At 40.7% G+C, this 17,364-nt stretch overlaps 1 protein-coding gene across 7 annotated transcripts in view; it reads right to left on the minus strand.

The window, feature by feature from the left end:
- Positions 1–17,364, minus strand: part of TTBK1 (tau tubulin kinase 1) — a 108,256-nt gene that overhangs the window by 42,119 nt on the left and 48,773 nt on the right. For 5 of the 7 annotated variants that reach the window (XM_080585845.1, XM_080585844.1, XM_080585842.1 and 2 more), the window contains 5 exons: positions 9,947–10,012; positions 7,390–7,482; positions 6,530–6,655; positions 1,348–1,502; positions 144–363 (listed from right to left, as the gene is read on the minus strand). In XM_080585845.1, the coding sequence (XP_080441971.1) occupies positions 144–363; positions 1,348–1,502; positions 6,530–6,655; positions 7,390–7,482; positions 9,947–10,012 (660 nt within the window). The other 2 variants (XM_080585848.1, XM_080585847.1) reach the window with 2 other exon arrangements.

Below are 17,364 nucleotides of genomic sequence, written 5' to 3' on the forward strand. Positions count from 1 at the left end.
TCCCCATTTCCACAGAGAAATTCCACGGTGATCTTTAGTCTGTACTATGGACGCCATAGCAGTGGATCCAGGTTGCTTATAGCAGTCTATGAATTCATTGCCCTAAGACCAGCAGCCACAGGAGACAAATAAATGTTCTTTACTTTGCTGATGCTGATCCTGAGTTTGTTGCGATTCACATCTGTCTCTTCCCAAACTTCAGCCTCATTGAAAGCAGCGTTTGGTGTCTGGCCAAGACCTTCTGCTGGCCGGCCTGACAGGATGGGAGGAGCATTCTCTTGATCACTCAGATGTTCACCCTGTAGGACATCCTCAGTGTTCTCACGAAGCAAATCCCCAGGTACTGGAGTGACGTTAACCACCCTATGGAAAAGACAAGAAAAAAGGTAATAATATTAGTACTTAGAGAGTGCATCCCATCATACTGCCCCACAGAAATTCTTAGCAGCTTTTAGCTGCTTAGCATTACCTCAGATACTGCAACATGAAACAGAATAGGAGGAACTCACCTAACATACAGTCACGAAGATAGTGGGATGGGTCAGTGAAAGCATTTTGGGACAGAAACTTCTTCAGAAGTTTCCAGGAGTGCCAATTACACAATATGTAGCTTAAAACAAACTTCCCATCTTTGCATGAGACAATGATGCTTAATAAGCTTTGTAGCTTTTATGTTCTTCAATTTTACTGTGGATTATTATTGTTATCAGTTCCCTCAAAAGCACTAGGACAGACCACTGAGCTAAACCTTATCAACTTTTGTTTGGACATATTTACACCTCTGAGCAGCAATCTCTGTGTACCTCTGCACTAGCACACAAATCACTCTGTGAAGGTTGGGAAGTTACATTCTGGGCATGAACAGCGCATGCACATGAACCCATGATGTGTTCAGCTCTGTATAAGAAACCTCCCCACAGCAAGCCAACAACTGGAGTTGGACTTGATGATCCTTATGGGTCCCTTCCAACTCGGGATATTCTGATTCTATGAACTGCCTTGCAGCAGGCACTCTCACAGAAGTGCCACCTGTGTGCACTCCATATAATATGCAAAACATATGGGTTCAATTAATCCCTGCCAAAGGTCTCCAGACTTTCCTGAACGTGACTCCAACCCACACTCATCCCAAGCAGAAAATATGTTTTCAGGACAGAAAGGGTCTGAAGCCAGGTTCCATTACCCTGGATACATGTTAATATACATCAAGTCAAGTCAGGTAGCGGTTACCAGGCAGCTCCTACTTTCCAGGATCATAATGGCCTTTGAATCTTTCAATAATGAACTCGTCAGTGAGCTTGTTATCGAGCAGGTCCATAGTCTTACTGGTGTAACTGCAATACTCACCCAAACATGGCTGCGGTTTGCCTGGTGTTTTGCTGTGGTGGAGTAGAGGTGCTAGTGGACAACAAGACATCTGTACCAGCCTTCTCCCAGTCAAAGGCTTCATTTTCAGTGATGCCTCTTTCTTTCATGCTGTTCTCAAACACGGACATGATTAGCTGGAATAAATTTACAAAAACAATTTATTCTAAGTGGCTGAGAGAAGCTTTCACAAAAAAACTGAAGTATGAGCATGAGTATGAAGTGCATCTTATAATCTCCATCTTGCCTGTAAAAGGTAAGGATATCTGTTAAAAGGACAGATACTCTTTATGAAAAAAATGAAGCTACTAGCAAGTGTTCCACACAGCAGTGCATTACCCAAGGAAATGTGATGTTCTCCTGTCAAAGGAAAACAATCTGGATGCTCTAGGCCAACACAGCCATGTGTGAGGTCCTGTTATTCCAATAATATTGTTCATCTAAATAATTCAGAATTGAGCAGACTCAGCCTTAAAGTCAACGTGAAGAGAGAATATGGTGACAAAGACATGTTACTTATGGCATAGAATTAACACTAGGACATGAATAAAAGATACCATGAATAAAACCCCTAGTTCTTTGCATTTAAATTCCAGCTGTGTTTATCAGCATGATCAGAAAACATTCTGCACGAAGGCCAGGAGAGCCTGCCATTTCCTACTACCTTCAGCAAACTGCAATTAAATTCCTGTTTGCAGCTTTCAGTTGAGCCAACCTTTTCCTCCTATTTGTGGCCTAGAATCAAACGATCTCTGCAGCTTTCCTCCTGCAGTGACACTATGTCTAAGTAAGAGAATTCCCAGAGTTGACTTGTCAGCCAAACCAAGGGACAGGTAACACTCCCCCAAAGTGTAGAGACAGACTGGACATGACATGCCAGTTGTAGCAAGTCCTTTGCTCAGAAAGGGATTTTAATGTTGAATATGATAGGATTGAGTTTCTGTTAGCCTCATATCATGATGCCTCCTTTTACCTTTACTGGAAACAGGACTAGTGCTGCTGCTGTTGGCAGGGAATTTCTTGCTCAAAACCAATTATAAGGAAATGAAGGGTCACAGTCTTGCTCTTAGTAAATGCATTTCTGGACTTCGTAAACGTACATGGATGTTTTCTCATGGATTTGCCTAGTTACTTACTGAATACATAAGCTTTTGAGCTATACATGTCTTATGGCAAAGAATTCACTTATTTTGTGAACTTTTTTTTTTCTTCTCATTTAAACCTGACATCTGCTAATTTCATTTGGCAGTTCCTCACTTTCAAGTTAGAAGAATTATGTATACCTAATTAGAACCTAAAAATTAGGCTCAAATGCTGAAGCTACCAGACTGGACTTATCTCCAGTACACCCAATGGGTCTACACCACATGCAGACATGTCTGTGATAGTGAGCTGCCCATGAAAGCAACTCACTGTCATGGTGCCTGTAGCTGGTCTTACTCTGAAAAAACATGGACAGCAGGCAAGGGCCCACTGCTATTCTTTGGACTCTTCAGATGAAGAGCACTCCTTCCTGAGCTTCCATCTTCAGCTAGACCCAGCTGTAGCAGGGCTGAGCTCCCCCAGGAAAAGCTCAGAGATGACATGGTTTCCTTTCAGGATGAGAAGGGTTCCCTGGGTAGGTGCTAAAAGAGGAAGTGGTAGGAATTGTAGTACTGGAGGGTCTGTAAGAAGAGGATTTAGAGGTGAACAGAATATCACTCAGAGCTGGTGGGGGAAAAGGAAGTAGTGTGGTTATTTAATCAAGGCAAAAGGGAGACAACCATGGTGGGTATCAAGAGCGCGCACACAAAAATCACATAGAGGCACAGGTGTGGGAAGGAGAATTGCAGAACTACAAGGAGGAGGACAGAATTCACACAAAGAGAAAAAAACACAAGCTGAGTTAGTGGGGTGGATGGAGAGAGGGAGAAAGAAATACAGCTGTGAGTGGTGAAGTATCTCTTCCCCTCTCCCTCTTTTTTAAAAAACAGCAATATGGATAAAGAATGGCAGGGGAAAAAAATAGGCAAGGAGTCACTAATATAAAGGATCTTCCTTGCCTTCCACCACTAAAACATCTTTCCTGTGACACTGATAAAACCATAGATAGCAGATGCAGTTGCTTTTTCCTTTGTGTGTGCTGCATAATGATGGTGAGGACTCCAGGTGTATTTCACCATCCTACTGTTCCCACCCTTCACATGGGCATATTTGCCTACATGGACAATTCCAGATGCTGATAGTGTCAAAGCTGAAGATAAAGATTGCAGACTTCAAGGAACCGACCACTCAGAGGATGGAGCACAGCAGCAGCGGCCAGTCCCCACCTGTCTGTCCCCATTAACAAAAGAGCAAGAAAGGAGAGGCTGACCCAATATGTCTCTTCTTACATTCTTGTTTGGCCTCTTTATAAAGCCAAAAGCATCCTATGATATCCAGCATCCTGCAAAGCCAGAGACATCCATCAGGAGAAGGCAGACAGAAAATACATCAACTTTCAGACAGTGAGGGAGGAGGGAGCAGTAAGAGTGATTTGGTAATCAGAGGCTCACATGCAGCGTTTATGTATCATTCCCCACTTCAAAATGATGGAGGTGAGAGGAAGGATTCTACCAAAACCTCATGTTACTGCAAAAGAAGGAAAAGCTTAACTCAGTACACAGAGATGGGAGCCATCAAAACTGCATTGACACTGGATCAAACAGATGGAATATTAGAAGGCTTAGGAATGGAACAGAACATCACAACTGCAGTTTATCACTTGTGGGCCATACACATCTTGAACACGCAATGCTGGCAATTCCCCACCTCAAAAGTGTACAACTGGAAAGGTTCAGAGGAAGATCAAAGGTAGAGTAACTGTGGAGCAACACTGTGGAGGTCTGCAAGATTGTGTGTAGCTGGGAAGGGGGAGAGGAGGTAGAGATCCAGTGTTGGGAGTTATATCCACGATGTAAAATGCCTTAAATAAGGATGGCAGGTGGTAAGTTTAGAAGAAACAGAAGGAAGTGGTTCTTCAGGCAGCAAGCACTTAAGCTGTGGACCCTTTCTGTCACACGACATGGTAAACGTTAAAGGTTTGCATTAGTTCAGGATGAGACAGGACAAGTTCATGGTAGACAAATTCTTTGAGGACTGTGAAATACGGAGACATTTTTGGATGAGGAGACTCTTGAGCCTCAGGGATCTTTGATCCTCAAGCTTTGAGAGTTTTCTTGGGAAACATCACTGAATGTTCATTCTTTTATAATCTTCTCACAGCCAACACTGTTGGAGACATGCTACTAGGCCAGAAAAACATCTTTTCCAAAACAGTGCAGCTGCCCTTTCATAATAATTTCTCTCAAAGGGAAGAACTTGGAGACTGACCAGAACTGAACAGCAACATCGAACACTAAACCCGTCCAGCGATAGGTCAGCATTTAGAATCCTAATCCTCGCCTGGTGACTAGTATGTATATCTTAAATTGAAATATAACAAAGAGCTAAGAAAAGAAAAGGTAAACTGCAACTTTAAATCGCATTCATACATATATATATTATTTTGTTTCCTTATTTCTAATCTTATCATTCCAAATTTTATACCAACCATGACTTCATATCTGAATAGACTTATTTCCCTTGCTTCCTTAACTTCTTTGAGGGTCTGGTACTGGTGTCAAATTCAGATGCCATCTGATATATTTTTTAATCTTTCTCAGTAATAAATCCAGATAAGTGAATACAAAAGACACCTCTGGAGAATTTGCTGGCTGGAATATATCTCCAGTCAAGCTAGAAGAATCAGAGTGCAGCGCTGAGCTGCTGGTGCCAGATTTTTGTGGAGTTCCCTTTTGTATGCTTCTTCCCAGAGCTGCACCTGCAAGAAACTGAGGGCAAGGAGACAATTCACAGCTTCAGACAAATCCCCAACTGTGAAAAAGCTTTTCAGGATTTGTACTGCACTAAAATGGTCTGGAAACACCTCCTTCCATTTCTATCTCAAAGACGGCTTTTCAGTACAGTTAGGACACAATTATTTTATATTGAAATAGAATGATAGGAGGATGTAGGTTCAAAAGGAGCTTTCTAATCCATCTGGTCAAATCAGGGCTAATTACAAAGTCAGATTCAGTTCCTCAGGGCCTTGTCCAGTGAAGTTTTGGAAATCTTCAAGGATGGAGATACCACAGCTTCTCTAGGTACCTGTTCCACACATAACAAACCTCATTCTGAATTTTGCCCCTAACTCTAGTCACAACTTCTCTTGATGCAGCTTGTGCTTCCTGCATTTTGCTGTATGCCTCCAAGAAGTCTGCCTCTATCCTCCCTTCAATCCTCCTTGAGACAGCAGAAAGCAGCAATTAGATCCCCTCTTGTCCTTCCTTCTCCAGACTAAATAAATTCCAGTCTCTTCCTTCAATTCACCTCCAATTCATCCCTCTCCAGCCCTCCATTTTAGCTGCAAATGCTGCATTTCCACTGTACTATCCAGAAAGTGTTTTTTTCCTGAAAAACTTTTTTTTTTTTTAAATGAGTTGTGGTTGCTATGCTGAACATGTACGTGGCTAACATACAAAGCCACATCCTCCCACTCATTTGATGCACTGTCAACAGGAGCAGTCACTCAAAAGACTGCACAGATCTGCTCATAAAATGTTGTTTTCATTGCTTTGGCTTTAATGTGGAGAGAAAAGCACTGTGATAAAGGGAAACAATCAAGTTGCTTCAGTTATATTGTGTTAGCTGAACTACCGTAATTGATCACATACATGCATGGAAGAAAAAAATGTTAAGATGAACATTAAAGAAAGGTTTTAATAGCTAAGGCCCACATAAACCTGCAAGAAACCAAAAGGATTGGTGTGCACTGCTGAGCAGTTGGCACAGGCTCTCTGCAGACTTTGGCAAGCTGTGCTAAAATTCTGCCACATTTGGAGTATCTCGCAACATTTATGGTTTAATGAAAACCAGAAATACTCTGTTGCTTGGGAAGAGCTTTCTGTTTCAGAGTAAGTGCTTATTTTGGGCAGGGTTGGCAAGAGGGTGAGACAATGAAAACTGTACAGTCCAACCTTTTACTCCTGGTCCTAGAAAAGGTATTCATCATCCTGATATGAACATGTGCATGGAAAAATTAGAAAAAAACAAATGCCAATCCAGAGTGCTGTGCATCAGGCTGGTAACAAAGAAAGGCTCCTACCTGATAGTCTGGCTTAGTGAAGTAGTCCAGGCTTGCAATATGATCCAGAAACAGGTGGAACTCTGAAGGCATGTGTTTTAGCAGCATTCGGTGTTCATACTTTTCTTTTATCATGCCAACTTGTTCCTGAAAAACAGAAAATACCTCAGAGTCAAGAATCTCTTTTATTGCTTCACTTTCATACTTCCTCGGTCTTATCATTCCTGGAATACCATACAGTCCGGGAAGACAGGTGCTGCTTAGACACAGCACTGTGTGTAGACAATTCTGCTGTTTTGGTGTCCCTAGCACAGCGGGGTAGACCACTGCAGACAAATGCCAAAGGAGAATCGTGAGTCAGAAACGCTCTTCAGAAGCTGTCCCTTCAGCAGAGCCTTTGGCACAGGTAACATATTTCTTTCCACGATTTAATTCTCAAGCACAAAGTACTTCCAATGTAACATGAACAGTTAGCTTGATTCTGTTCAAATTTCTTGTTGCAGTTCCCATTTGGCTTGTTTTTCATGGCAAAGCGCTATCCTCCCTCCTTTCTCAGGGCTCTGCTTATTTGTCAAAAGGACAGTTCTGATGCAGCTTTTCCACTTTTGTGTTTGCTTTCAAGAACAAAGTCAAAGTTGCTTGATCCAATATGATTAACTATGTGCATAAGAAAACATCTATCTACTCCAAATAAGACAAGCTCCACTCTGTGCGTCACAGCACACAAAAACAGGTTAGCACCTTGCAGCAAGATCTGATGAAAAACAGGCTCCAGCTTTACTTCAGCAAAAAGCAGCACTGAGCTGCAAAAAGAGGAATAATAAGAGTCATAATAACAAAATACAGCATCCCGTCTTAAGCACAGACACTAGGTTTCCTACCTTATCTTTGATCTTTCGCCATGGAAGCTGACCAACTGCAAACTCCACCAACATGTAAAAGAGGGACCACAGATCATCATGTCTACCCATCTCCTGGAGAAAAGAGAGACGAAGACTGAGGAGCAAAGTTCCATGCTGCTCAGTGGTCCAGGTGTGCTCTCCAGATGAGCTACCTCATTTTAAAAAGCAGGAAGAGAAGTCATACTTCCCATTACACGATCAAATAAGCCAGATTAAAAATTTAAGATGCAAAATCAAGCAGTTATTAAACTGGGCAATGTCAATACAGTCACTTGAATAGCTTCATTTGTTTTCCTTGTGAATATAATAGGAGTTTTTTAATATTTAAAACAGAACACAAATTTTCCATAGGACTCTCCCTCACTCAGTGTACAGCACATTTATTAATAGGATATGGAACGATCTAGATTAAGAAAAAAAGCACCTGCATGTAGAAAGTATTTTTTATTACTGTTTTTAAGCAAAGTGTCTTTTCACAAGACAGCATTTACTCAAGGGCTTTTCTAAAACTCTCATCGTCATGCACCAAAACAATTAACAGATTTGTAACTTCTCCACATACCATTCTCTTCCTGGTCTAGCAAATACGAAATTAAAACATGGGGATTAAGGCTGAAATTGTCAAAAACACATGACTTCATTTTCGGTGCTCAGCATACAATATCTTAGAACAAGATTTCTCAGAATAGCATGTGTTATACAGCATTTTTTGTGCCTAAATATACCTTCAGCTGATGCCAGCTACAGCTGGCACTATCCAGCTCTTCCAAAAATCACACTTTAGGTTTCTCAGTATCCCCCAGGAAACAGAAAGAATTCATGATGGCATTCAACTTCTGTCCCTTTATCACACTTTCTACCTTCTGCAATAAATGACATCTTGCAGCCAGCAACTTTTTTCCCTAAAAAGACTTGAAATTTCCTGATATGTCACAAGTCATGCTACAGACTCATCCTAAATAAAGCTGAATTCAGACAATTGCTAAGGGACAGCAGAGTATATACTAGTCTGAGGCTTACCAAATCTCAGACCTCTTCTCAGCAAGAACTGAACTGGTTTTGCTATAGCTTTCCTGAAAGTTCAGCTTCTAGCAGATTCCTCGCATTAAATATATTATTTTCAAACGTAGGAAATTTACAGGTAGCTACAAAGAGGCTCTTTAAATAGAGAGCACTGGGTCCCACTAATTACAGATGTACTTTGTAAGTAGGAAAGGAATTCCCTGGCACATCCAAGGAATCTGAAGTACCACGTCCCTCAGGAGCTTGAAGTAAACTATTTGGAGAACATTTTTGTTGTTACTGTTTATTTCTTAAATCCCACTTTAGGGAGAATTTTATTTAACATTGCCCTCCATATAAACACTTTTCATGACATACTAGGAAAATTAGAATCAACAAAGATTATATACCACAAAGATTATATACCTTAGCTTGCACCAGCACAGGGATTTGCAGGACCCTCTGCAAGCAGAAAACTAAAGTGGCAGAGTTTATTATTTATTTATTTATTTAATGTATATGTCTATGTATAAAACATACACACAGACATATGTTTGTGTATAGCAAGTATTCTTTCAGATGATTGAGTTTAATTGGCTTGCGGAAGGGTCCAATAAGTGCCAGGACCAGGAAAAGGGATGCGACTGTGGTGCTTGTGGCAAGGGAAGAGATGAATAAAACAGTCTCTCTTCAGGTAACAGCATCCTGCTCAATTGATTACAGGTTTACAAATAGCTGAGCTACTGTCCCAGTCTATCAGATGAGACTGTAAGCAAGAACTCCAAGAATGCTTTTGCTATGTATAGAACAGTGCAATGATTAGAAATACGATACCAACGCTGAACATACACAATACCAATTTACGATTACAAATACCTTGTCTCAAAAAGCAACAGCACTTAGGATGCTAGAAACCTGGAGATAAGGCAGGAGGGATGATAATTCTCATCTGGCAAGCACATAGTAGCAGAACCAGAGGACTTATGTTTCACTGCCTACATGGGAAGAATTACTGACACAGGATGCAAGTATTTTGAAAAAAATGGTGGATGAGACTGCTATAAGTGTTTAGAATGAAACAGGCCAGACACTGTGGAAATAATGCCTCTTTTCAGGGAAAAATAAACTTGACTTTAACTAGGTAGCTTTTAACCTGAGACCATGCTGTTAAGAACACAAATTCTAGGTGGTGACCCAGCACTTTGCAACTCACATCCAAGTTATGCTCGAAATTATCAAGGAGCCTGGCACTTAACACGGATTGCCGTTTTAGTGGGATTTTTTTCCCCTTAAACATGTCTGACAATGCAATAATTACAATTATCAAATTTACCACCTAGAGAGGATCCAGTAACTGAATCATAATTATGATTTTACAGTCAACAGCCTTGACCTTCTAATGAAATTAGTATGATTTATTAATTTCTGTAGGTTGTAAACTAGAACTTGCACCTCTTAAACCTCTCCACCTGAGAACAGTTATCCGGGGAGAAATAACCCTGTTGTTAACTCTTTATAACCCAGAAATACTCACTCGGTTTTTGTGTGCGTTCACTGAAGCATAACGGACTGTTCCTCGAAAACCAGCAACGTTGCGAGGCTGAAGGGAGACAACAGACAAATCTCAGAGACAGAGCAGGTTATTTAACCCCATGTGCTAACTGCTGAGAACTTCTCATCTACACTTTTATTTGTTACGGACCCAAGGCATAAAAAACTCTTCATGCCTTCATCTGCTCTAGCAGCCACCTAAATAGACAGCATTTTCCAATTCTGTATTTGCATAAAAAACTTATTTTACACAGAAAGCAAAGTGATTACAGAGATAGGTTAGAACAGTAATAGTCTAGACATAGAAATAAGAACATTTTCCAGGATCATATTTTCCTTTTTAAATACCAGGTCAAGGAAAAAGCTAGTAAAGAAGCGCTAGTGCAAAATGGAGTCAGGAAAAACATCAGCAAAGCCTGAGGGCAGCCTGCTTGTGACAAAAACAGGGATCCCTTGCTCTAACACAGGGCTGACAAAATATGTATTTGCTGACATTGCTTGTCAACATCCTCTAGAAGACTTATAAAAATTAAGATCCTCTGACTTTCGGGGTTCTTGCTTTATTATTTTTTCTTTCTATTTTTTTTTTCTCCCCTGTATATTCTAAACCGTGTATCTTTAGTTTCTCCTGCTCTGATTCTCTTGATCTTCATGTTCCCGGAAAGTGAAGGCTTGATAAGGGCACCTTCAAGAAGAAGGCAGTCCTTCTTTGACTATTGCTTACAGCTGGAGGCTTCCTCTGTTCTGGGGGCTCAGCAACACCCCCAAATCTTTCCACTGCTGCCTCCACAAGGACGTTAGGCCGTGTACGCTTACTTACTCTGTTCTGAAAAATGTGCATTTAAATAACGACATCCAACAAATCCTTTCAGCTTAGCTAGAAACACCAGGGCTAACTACAGTGCTTTCAAAATTTACGTGGCAAAACCAGGTTCAGGCCCAGGCACCTTAAGGTCAAGCATGGGCAAAGTACTAAACACTGATAATCAATATGCTACTTTTGCAGAAATCTGAGCATATTAATAAATACTCTGTTTGGGTGAATTGTCCCACTTAAGTCAGTTGATTTATGTTTGTTGTTTCAGCTGTGCCTACATTTTCAGAGCTAAGCCTAAAATTTGGTACTTTTATTCCAGGGCATGCTTCTGTCAGTTTAAGTGCGTACAATTCAGTCACTTCCTTCTGGGTACAGGGAAGTTGCTCTGAGTTTCAGTATTTTTACAAAGACTTAAACTTGCAATGCATTTTAAACAAGTTCACCAACTATGCTGCTAACGCACATCTGACCGGTATATAGTGTAGCTCCTAAGTTACAGCGACTCCAAACAAAAAGTCACACTCCACACGGAGAACACATATGCATATGCCACGTACTTAATGCAGCATATAACATTGCAGTCCCACAGCTTGAGCTATCACCTACTTATTTAGCAGCAGGTAATAGTCAAGATATTATTTCCATGACCACACACCTCTTTCCTCGCAGAGCATACATTTCAGATGCCTACTGACAAATTACTAAAAAATATTTTTCAGTATTCCACCGAATTTGCTGATGTAAGTTTCTGAAAAGCAGAATACTGGCCACTGGAACACATCTGCTGAATCACCCATCGCCGTAAATGTCCTCTACATGTTAAAAAACAAGAGGACATTCCTCTTTGCCATCATGAGTGTGGAAACTTGTCATGAGAGATAAAACAGCAGCATATTATGAACAATTCTAGTGTATAATCTGTAGGGCTTTCAGAAGAAATATTGTTCAGTCTTTGCAGTCCAGGGGAGTTTATCTTTTATGCTTTTTCCCTATTTCAGTGTCCTCAGGTATCAAATATAAATTTGTATATACAGAATCAAGGACTACGTTTTGGTTTTGCTTTGGTTGGCAATGTCTCTGAAAACACTTCTTAGATCAATACTTACTATTTGTGGCACAGTATCTCTACGGTCTTTAATTAGATCTGTTCTGAAACCAACTCCTGGGCAGTTTGCGGATGTATTCCCCTCCTCTTTCATTAACAAAACAAACACCCACCCACCATTTAACTGTGCATCTGTACAAGAGCCAATATGAACCAGTTCATCAAGCCATTCCCCGCAGCTGAATCCAATGGGCTCTCTCTCCAATCCTCTCTGATATACTGCCTCAGTGAAGGGAGACCACTGCAATTGAGCAAGACTATGCAATTATTTTGACGGGATATTTAGAACTTCGAACAACATAGGCAGACGCTGTGTTAACGGCTTTCCTCCTCCTAAAGGTTTTCCCTCCTTTTGGCCGTATTTGGCTGCCCTGCCAGTCACAAGGCAATTAGTCATTGTCATTTAGTTATTGTGACCGTCTTTTGACTGTCACTAATCAATGCAATCAAATGTTTCCATTACTGTAGAGAGCAGGAGAGACCTTATTTTTCATCCAAACAGTTCCTGCCTCAGCAGTTACTGTAGCTCATGCTGTATGCTCAACTGTTATTGACTTCTCTTCTGAATTCATCAACATTAATTTGTCAGATGATTTCTTTACATACTTCATTTCTTCCCATGAAAAAATTTCATCCCACCACTGCATCGCCCAGCAGTGGAGGATAGTCTGGATAAAGCATCACAGCTGTCCAGACCTGTCCCCACCTGACACAGAACTGAAATTCTAACAGTTAAGAACTTCAGATTACGGACTCATGCATAGTCCAACTGATTTGAATCCCCAAAACTGTAAGGAAAAAACCTAGCAAGCTGAAGTACAATTTTAAACCATATGTGATTTTTTTATTTTTTTTATTTTTTCCATATCAGTGTTACTACGAAAAATGTTACTCAGGATAAAGCTTGTCTCTTCCTGAATTCAGATTGTGTCTAGCACACAAGCAAAAGTAATTTATTACACAGAGCTGTCAGGGAGATGACAGATATGAAATATATTGCATTGTGTCAGAAGCAAGGTTTAAAATGAGTTTTAGCTTGGGAGAATGTGTTAGACTAGTACCGTAGAGCAAAAATTATATTCCTTTCAATATGTTGGCAATGTACACTACATCACAGACAAAGACAAAATTTGGTAACAAAATTATGTACAGAGTGGATGCATTGTCTGCAATTGCGTGCTCTCTTGCACCCATCAGCTTCTTCTCATTCTCCAGTTCAAACATGGATGATCATCTGTATTTTAAGGGCCAACAGTGTCTTCCTTATGATTCAGATGAAGTCTGTCTTTCCTGTATATGCTCCTCTTACTTCAAGAGTATTCCCATTTCATCCTGATGCCAAATCCCTGCTCCTTACGCCATCTTCCTACCTAGACATCAAAACTTTTCCTCTTGCCTCACCGGTCTCTAGATTGCTACTTTGAAGGTCCTGTTCTTCATCTCCATTTCTAAAAGCTTATATTTGAGTGCCAGTACTTTTCTTCTGCCATTTCTTATGCCTGTGGTACTCTCACGGAACATGACCACTGGTTCCTCCCCAGCCTTCTAGAAGCCTGTGCAAACATCTCATGAGATCCAGCACCTTTGCCCCTGGCAGGCCTGTTGTCATCTGGGATCATTAACCCAGCTGTCATGGAAACAGGAAAGGAATTTCCAGCAGTAAGAAAATGAAAGGAAAGTTAGCACAGACCGAAGAGAAGGTGCTAAGGGGAGGGAGGAAATGTCACAGATCACAGCAAGCACTTTGAGATGCACCTTGGACTGAAATAACTTGTTGGAAAAGTTGGAGTAAGAAGGAAAAGCGAAAGGAAGCTTTAATTAATCAAAAAGCACATATCTTTGTGACTACTAGGAATTTCCTGCTTCCAGCAGTTAGACTTACAAGGAGATACATCTACACTTCTTCTGTAGAGACAAATTCTGCATCTTTTACATGCATTTTGAGTCATTAAACAGCAGTACTCTGTAGAATCATTAACAGCAGCAGCACATTTTGTCCCAGTAGGGAGTTAGAAATGAATAAATAGAGATATCCAGAGTCAAAAACGTCAGATGAGAGAATTCCCCTCCCCTTGCCTCTGAAACCACAAAAAGTGACAAAACCACAGTCTCTGGCACTGCCCAAATGTCTGCCAGCCCCTCAGGCGGAATCCCAAATACTCTAGGCCTCTGCAGCACATTTAGGTAGCTGTCAGGATCCTGCTGAAAAACAAACATATCATGAGGGAAAAGAAAATCAGGTGTAATTTGGACTTCCATATATAACAAAAGTGCAAAACAAAATGAAAACCCAGAAGCATGATGATGGCTCACTCACAACTCATAGCAGAGATGGTTACGAGCAGCGGATGGGAAGCCAACGCATCAAACACAGCCTCAAAAGAAGAGCCCAAAAGAACTGTAAAACAGAGAGAAACCCAAAGGAAAACATGATAAAAAACAACAAAATGAGGAGAAAAATTAAACAGAAATAAATTAAAAAACAATTCAATATTGCATCCCTTCAGAAACCTGGGCGTCTTGTTGAGCTGTTGTCATCCCCCAGCATCCTTCCCAGCGCCGCTGCCCTGTGCTGTATGTGGTTTAATTTAGACATAAAACTTTGAGTGAGCCTGTGTGGTTTGTGAGTGCTCTGTAAATGGTGAGAGGGGTCCCTCTAGAGACTAACTTCCCCCGATCACATATCACTCACTCCTAATAGAAAGTATAAAAAACAAATTTGAGAGCAGAGATGCATACAGGTTCTACTGTGATTTGCCTCCCTAAAATTATCTCCTCTGCTCCCCAGTCAAACACACCGATATTAGTAACCAGCAAGGGGATTTGCTCTTTTCCATCTCCTGCACTTTTCACCCAGGGCAAGTTCTAACATCAGTGCTTTAGTTTCTAAAAGCTAAGAGAAATGTCCCTTTCACCGTTTGATTATTTATGGGTTCCCACCCCAGACTTCTGCTTATTTCTGCAACCACCACCTTGCTTTCTCACCAGTCATCTTCTCACAGTCACTGGCTGGCCAACTTCACAGGTTTTAAAGCTGCCAAATTCAGGCAATTTCCCCTTCCCTGATGCTTGCTGCAGTGCCCTGTACAGAATGCTAGACCTCTGCCACCTGTGGTGGGATGCAGAACAGTGGTTTGCAAATATCAGTGTTGCTTTTAAGCCATGTGAACAGACACGTTATCTTAAGGTGTGAATTACACAGCACGGAAATGCAATGACCACCCTGATCAGAGGCAAGAGCTAATATTATAATGGACCTTAAAACACAATTCAGGAAACTGAAGAAAAACCTTGGCTGAGACATACATTTGCCAATAGAAATCAACTCATCAAAAGCAATCAACCCAACAGAGCTTCTTATTTGAATGTCACCATTCCTCTTATCTAAAAATGTGCAAGTTCTATGAATTCTGCAGATTTTGCACCAAATTTAGTTTTGAGAAAGTCACTTAGTAGTCCTAGAGTATTCTTTCCAAAGCAAAAGATGTGAAAGATATGAGTTAAAAGGCTATTTTTTCTTCTTCATTTTAGGAGAACTCAAAATTTCCAATGGATTTTAACACTGAAAACAGAGAAGTGATCGTTTTGTCTTTCTGAATAACAGGCTAAGTACATGATTTCTGCACTAGAGCTTGCGCTGGAGATGAGGATGACAATGCATTCCTCACATTAGAAATAGGGCTAAGAATGACCAATTTTATTTATTTACTTATATCAAAAGCTTATTTCAGCTGTAATCTTATTATTCATTTGTCATTTGATTCTTGAATAAGAAATGTTGGCCTCAGAACGGTCATTTGCTGCATTTGTTTCTTACGTGCACAGTCAAACAAAGGATTAAGTAGCACTGAATATCCCCATGGAAAGCACGGGAAGTGCTAAGTAAGAAAGATAAGGCCTCCACGCACTATTTATTACACAGAGCAGGGAAAAGAGTGAATTGGAAATGTTTTGGAGAGCTGTAAAGAATTAGATACGTCTCATTTAGGATTTCCAGCTCTTAATGCTTTCCTGAAGTCAGGTGGAGAAGACGGTCCTTTTCAAAGGAGGCAGAAGACGAAAGACAGCCATGGTAATCACTCGGATGCAGGAGAGCAAAGTCCAACACCCCCCATCCCCAGACAGACATGAAAATCACATCTCCCTCCTTCCAGAGTGCACCCACACCTGTAAGCTATGGGATGCTTTGAGATGCAAGTCTGAGAACATCCATGTCGGAAAGGATCCATTTTGCATGGAATAATTTAATATTTATTATCAAGAGAGGAAGCGTGTGACAGGCACTCTGTAACCTGGCAGCAAACGCACTTACCTGATGTAGGGGAGACTTGACCTGCAATCCAACTCAACATTCACTTGCCTGGGGAGTGAAGCCCCTGTTCCCTCACCACTGGGCAGAGCAATAGCTTTCTTTTCCTCTTTCAGTAATCCAGTGGGAAGAATAATCAGATCTTCAAGTGGAACAGCACCAATCAGAAAGGAAGGAATGACACATTCAGGTGTTTTGAAACCCCCTACAGCATGGCAGTACAGGCACTCAGAAATGGAAAATAGGACCTCAGTGCCCTTCAGGCATATACAGGATTTGAGCCTTGACTGTTTCCTTTCCCCTCAGCCCTGTAGTACAAGAGTTCTAATGAGAGAGCCACTACAAAAAATAAAACCAACAACCTGAAATAGGTGATCTGAGGTCACCGTCACTGCACGAGGGCTTCCAGGCACAGAAAGCAAAAAACCAGCAAGTTCTAATGGACAAGATACAAAAGCCCTACTCACCAACAGATTTTGAATTCCATCAACTAATCTGCTTTTGATACATTTAAACTGCACAGGCTTTCCAAAGTTGTAATGTTTTAAAACAGAACATGAACTCCCTTCCTAAGTCCAAATTTGGTACTCCAACAACAAGAGTAACAATGAGAACCTCTACATAATTTTCTATATTGTCCTATAGTTCTAATGTTCTATAATGTTCTGTAACTAACCCACTCCCACAGAAATGGCACTTTCACAATACATTAATTGTGCAATATTTTTAAAGACATAGGTCCGCCTTTTTCTTTCTTTCTTTCCATCTCTAAGTGAATTAATGTGATTATGCTGTGCTGTCAGCCTTTTCTGCGATTACCTTTTTCACAATATAAAGACAAAAATTATGTTCCTTCCTAAGCTAATGTAGTACTCTGAGTACTACAGCTCCACAAATCTGTTTATTCTACTGCAAAGCTGTTAATCTTATCAGTAACATTATACTCTTACATACATTTCAAGTAAAAAGTACGTATAAAAGCTACTGGACTTCTATGTTTGAATATTTGGGGTCTTAGGATGTAGGAGTTAACATCCTTTGTGTTATTTTATAGCTCACTTTCCAGCAGGGAGGACAACTACTCTTTAGCAAAACGTACAATACTTTCCTCTTCTAATACCTTGTTCGCTGCAGTGAAGTCTATTTTTAACACTGTGCGCAGACACTTGG

Source organism: Anser brachyrhynchus, assembly GCF_964034855.1.
Source record: "Anser brachyrhynchus genome assembly, chromosome: 3".
NCBI lineage: Eukaryota > Metazoa > Chordata > Aves > Anseriformes > Anatidae > Anser > Anser brachyrhynchus.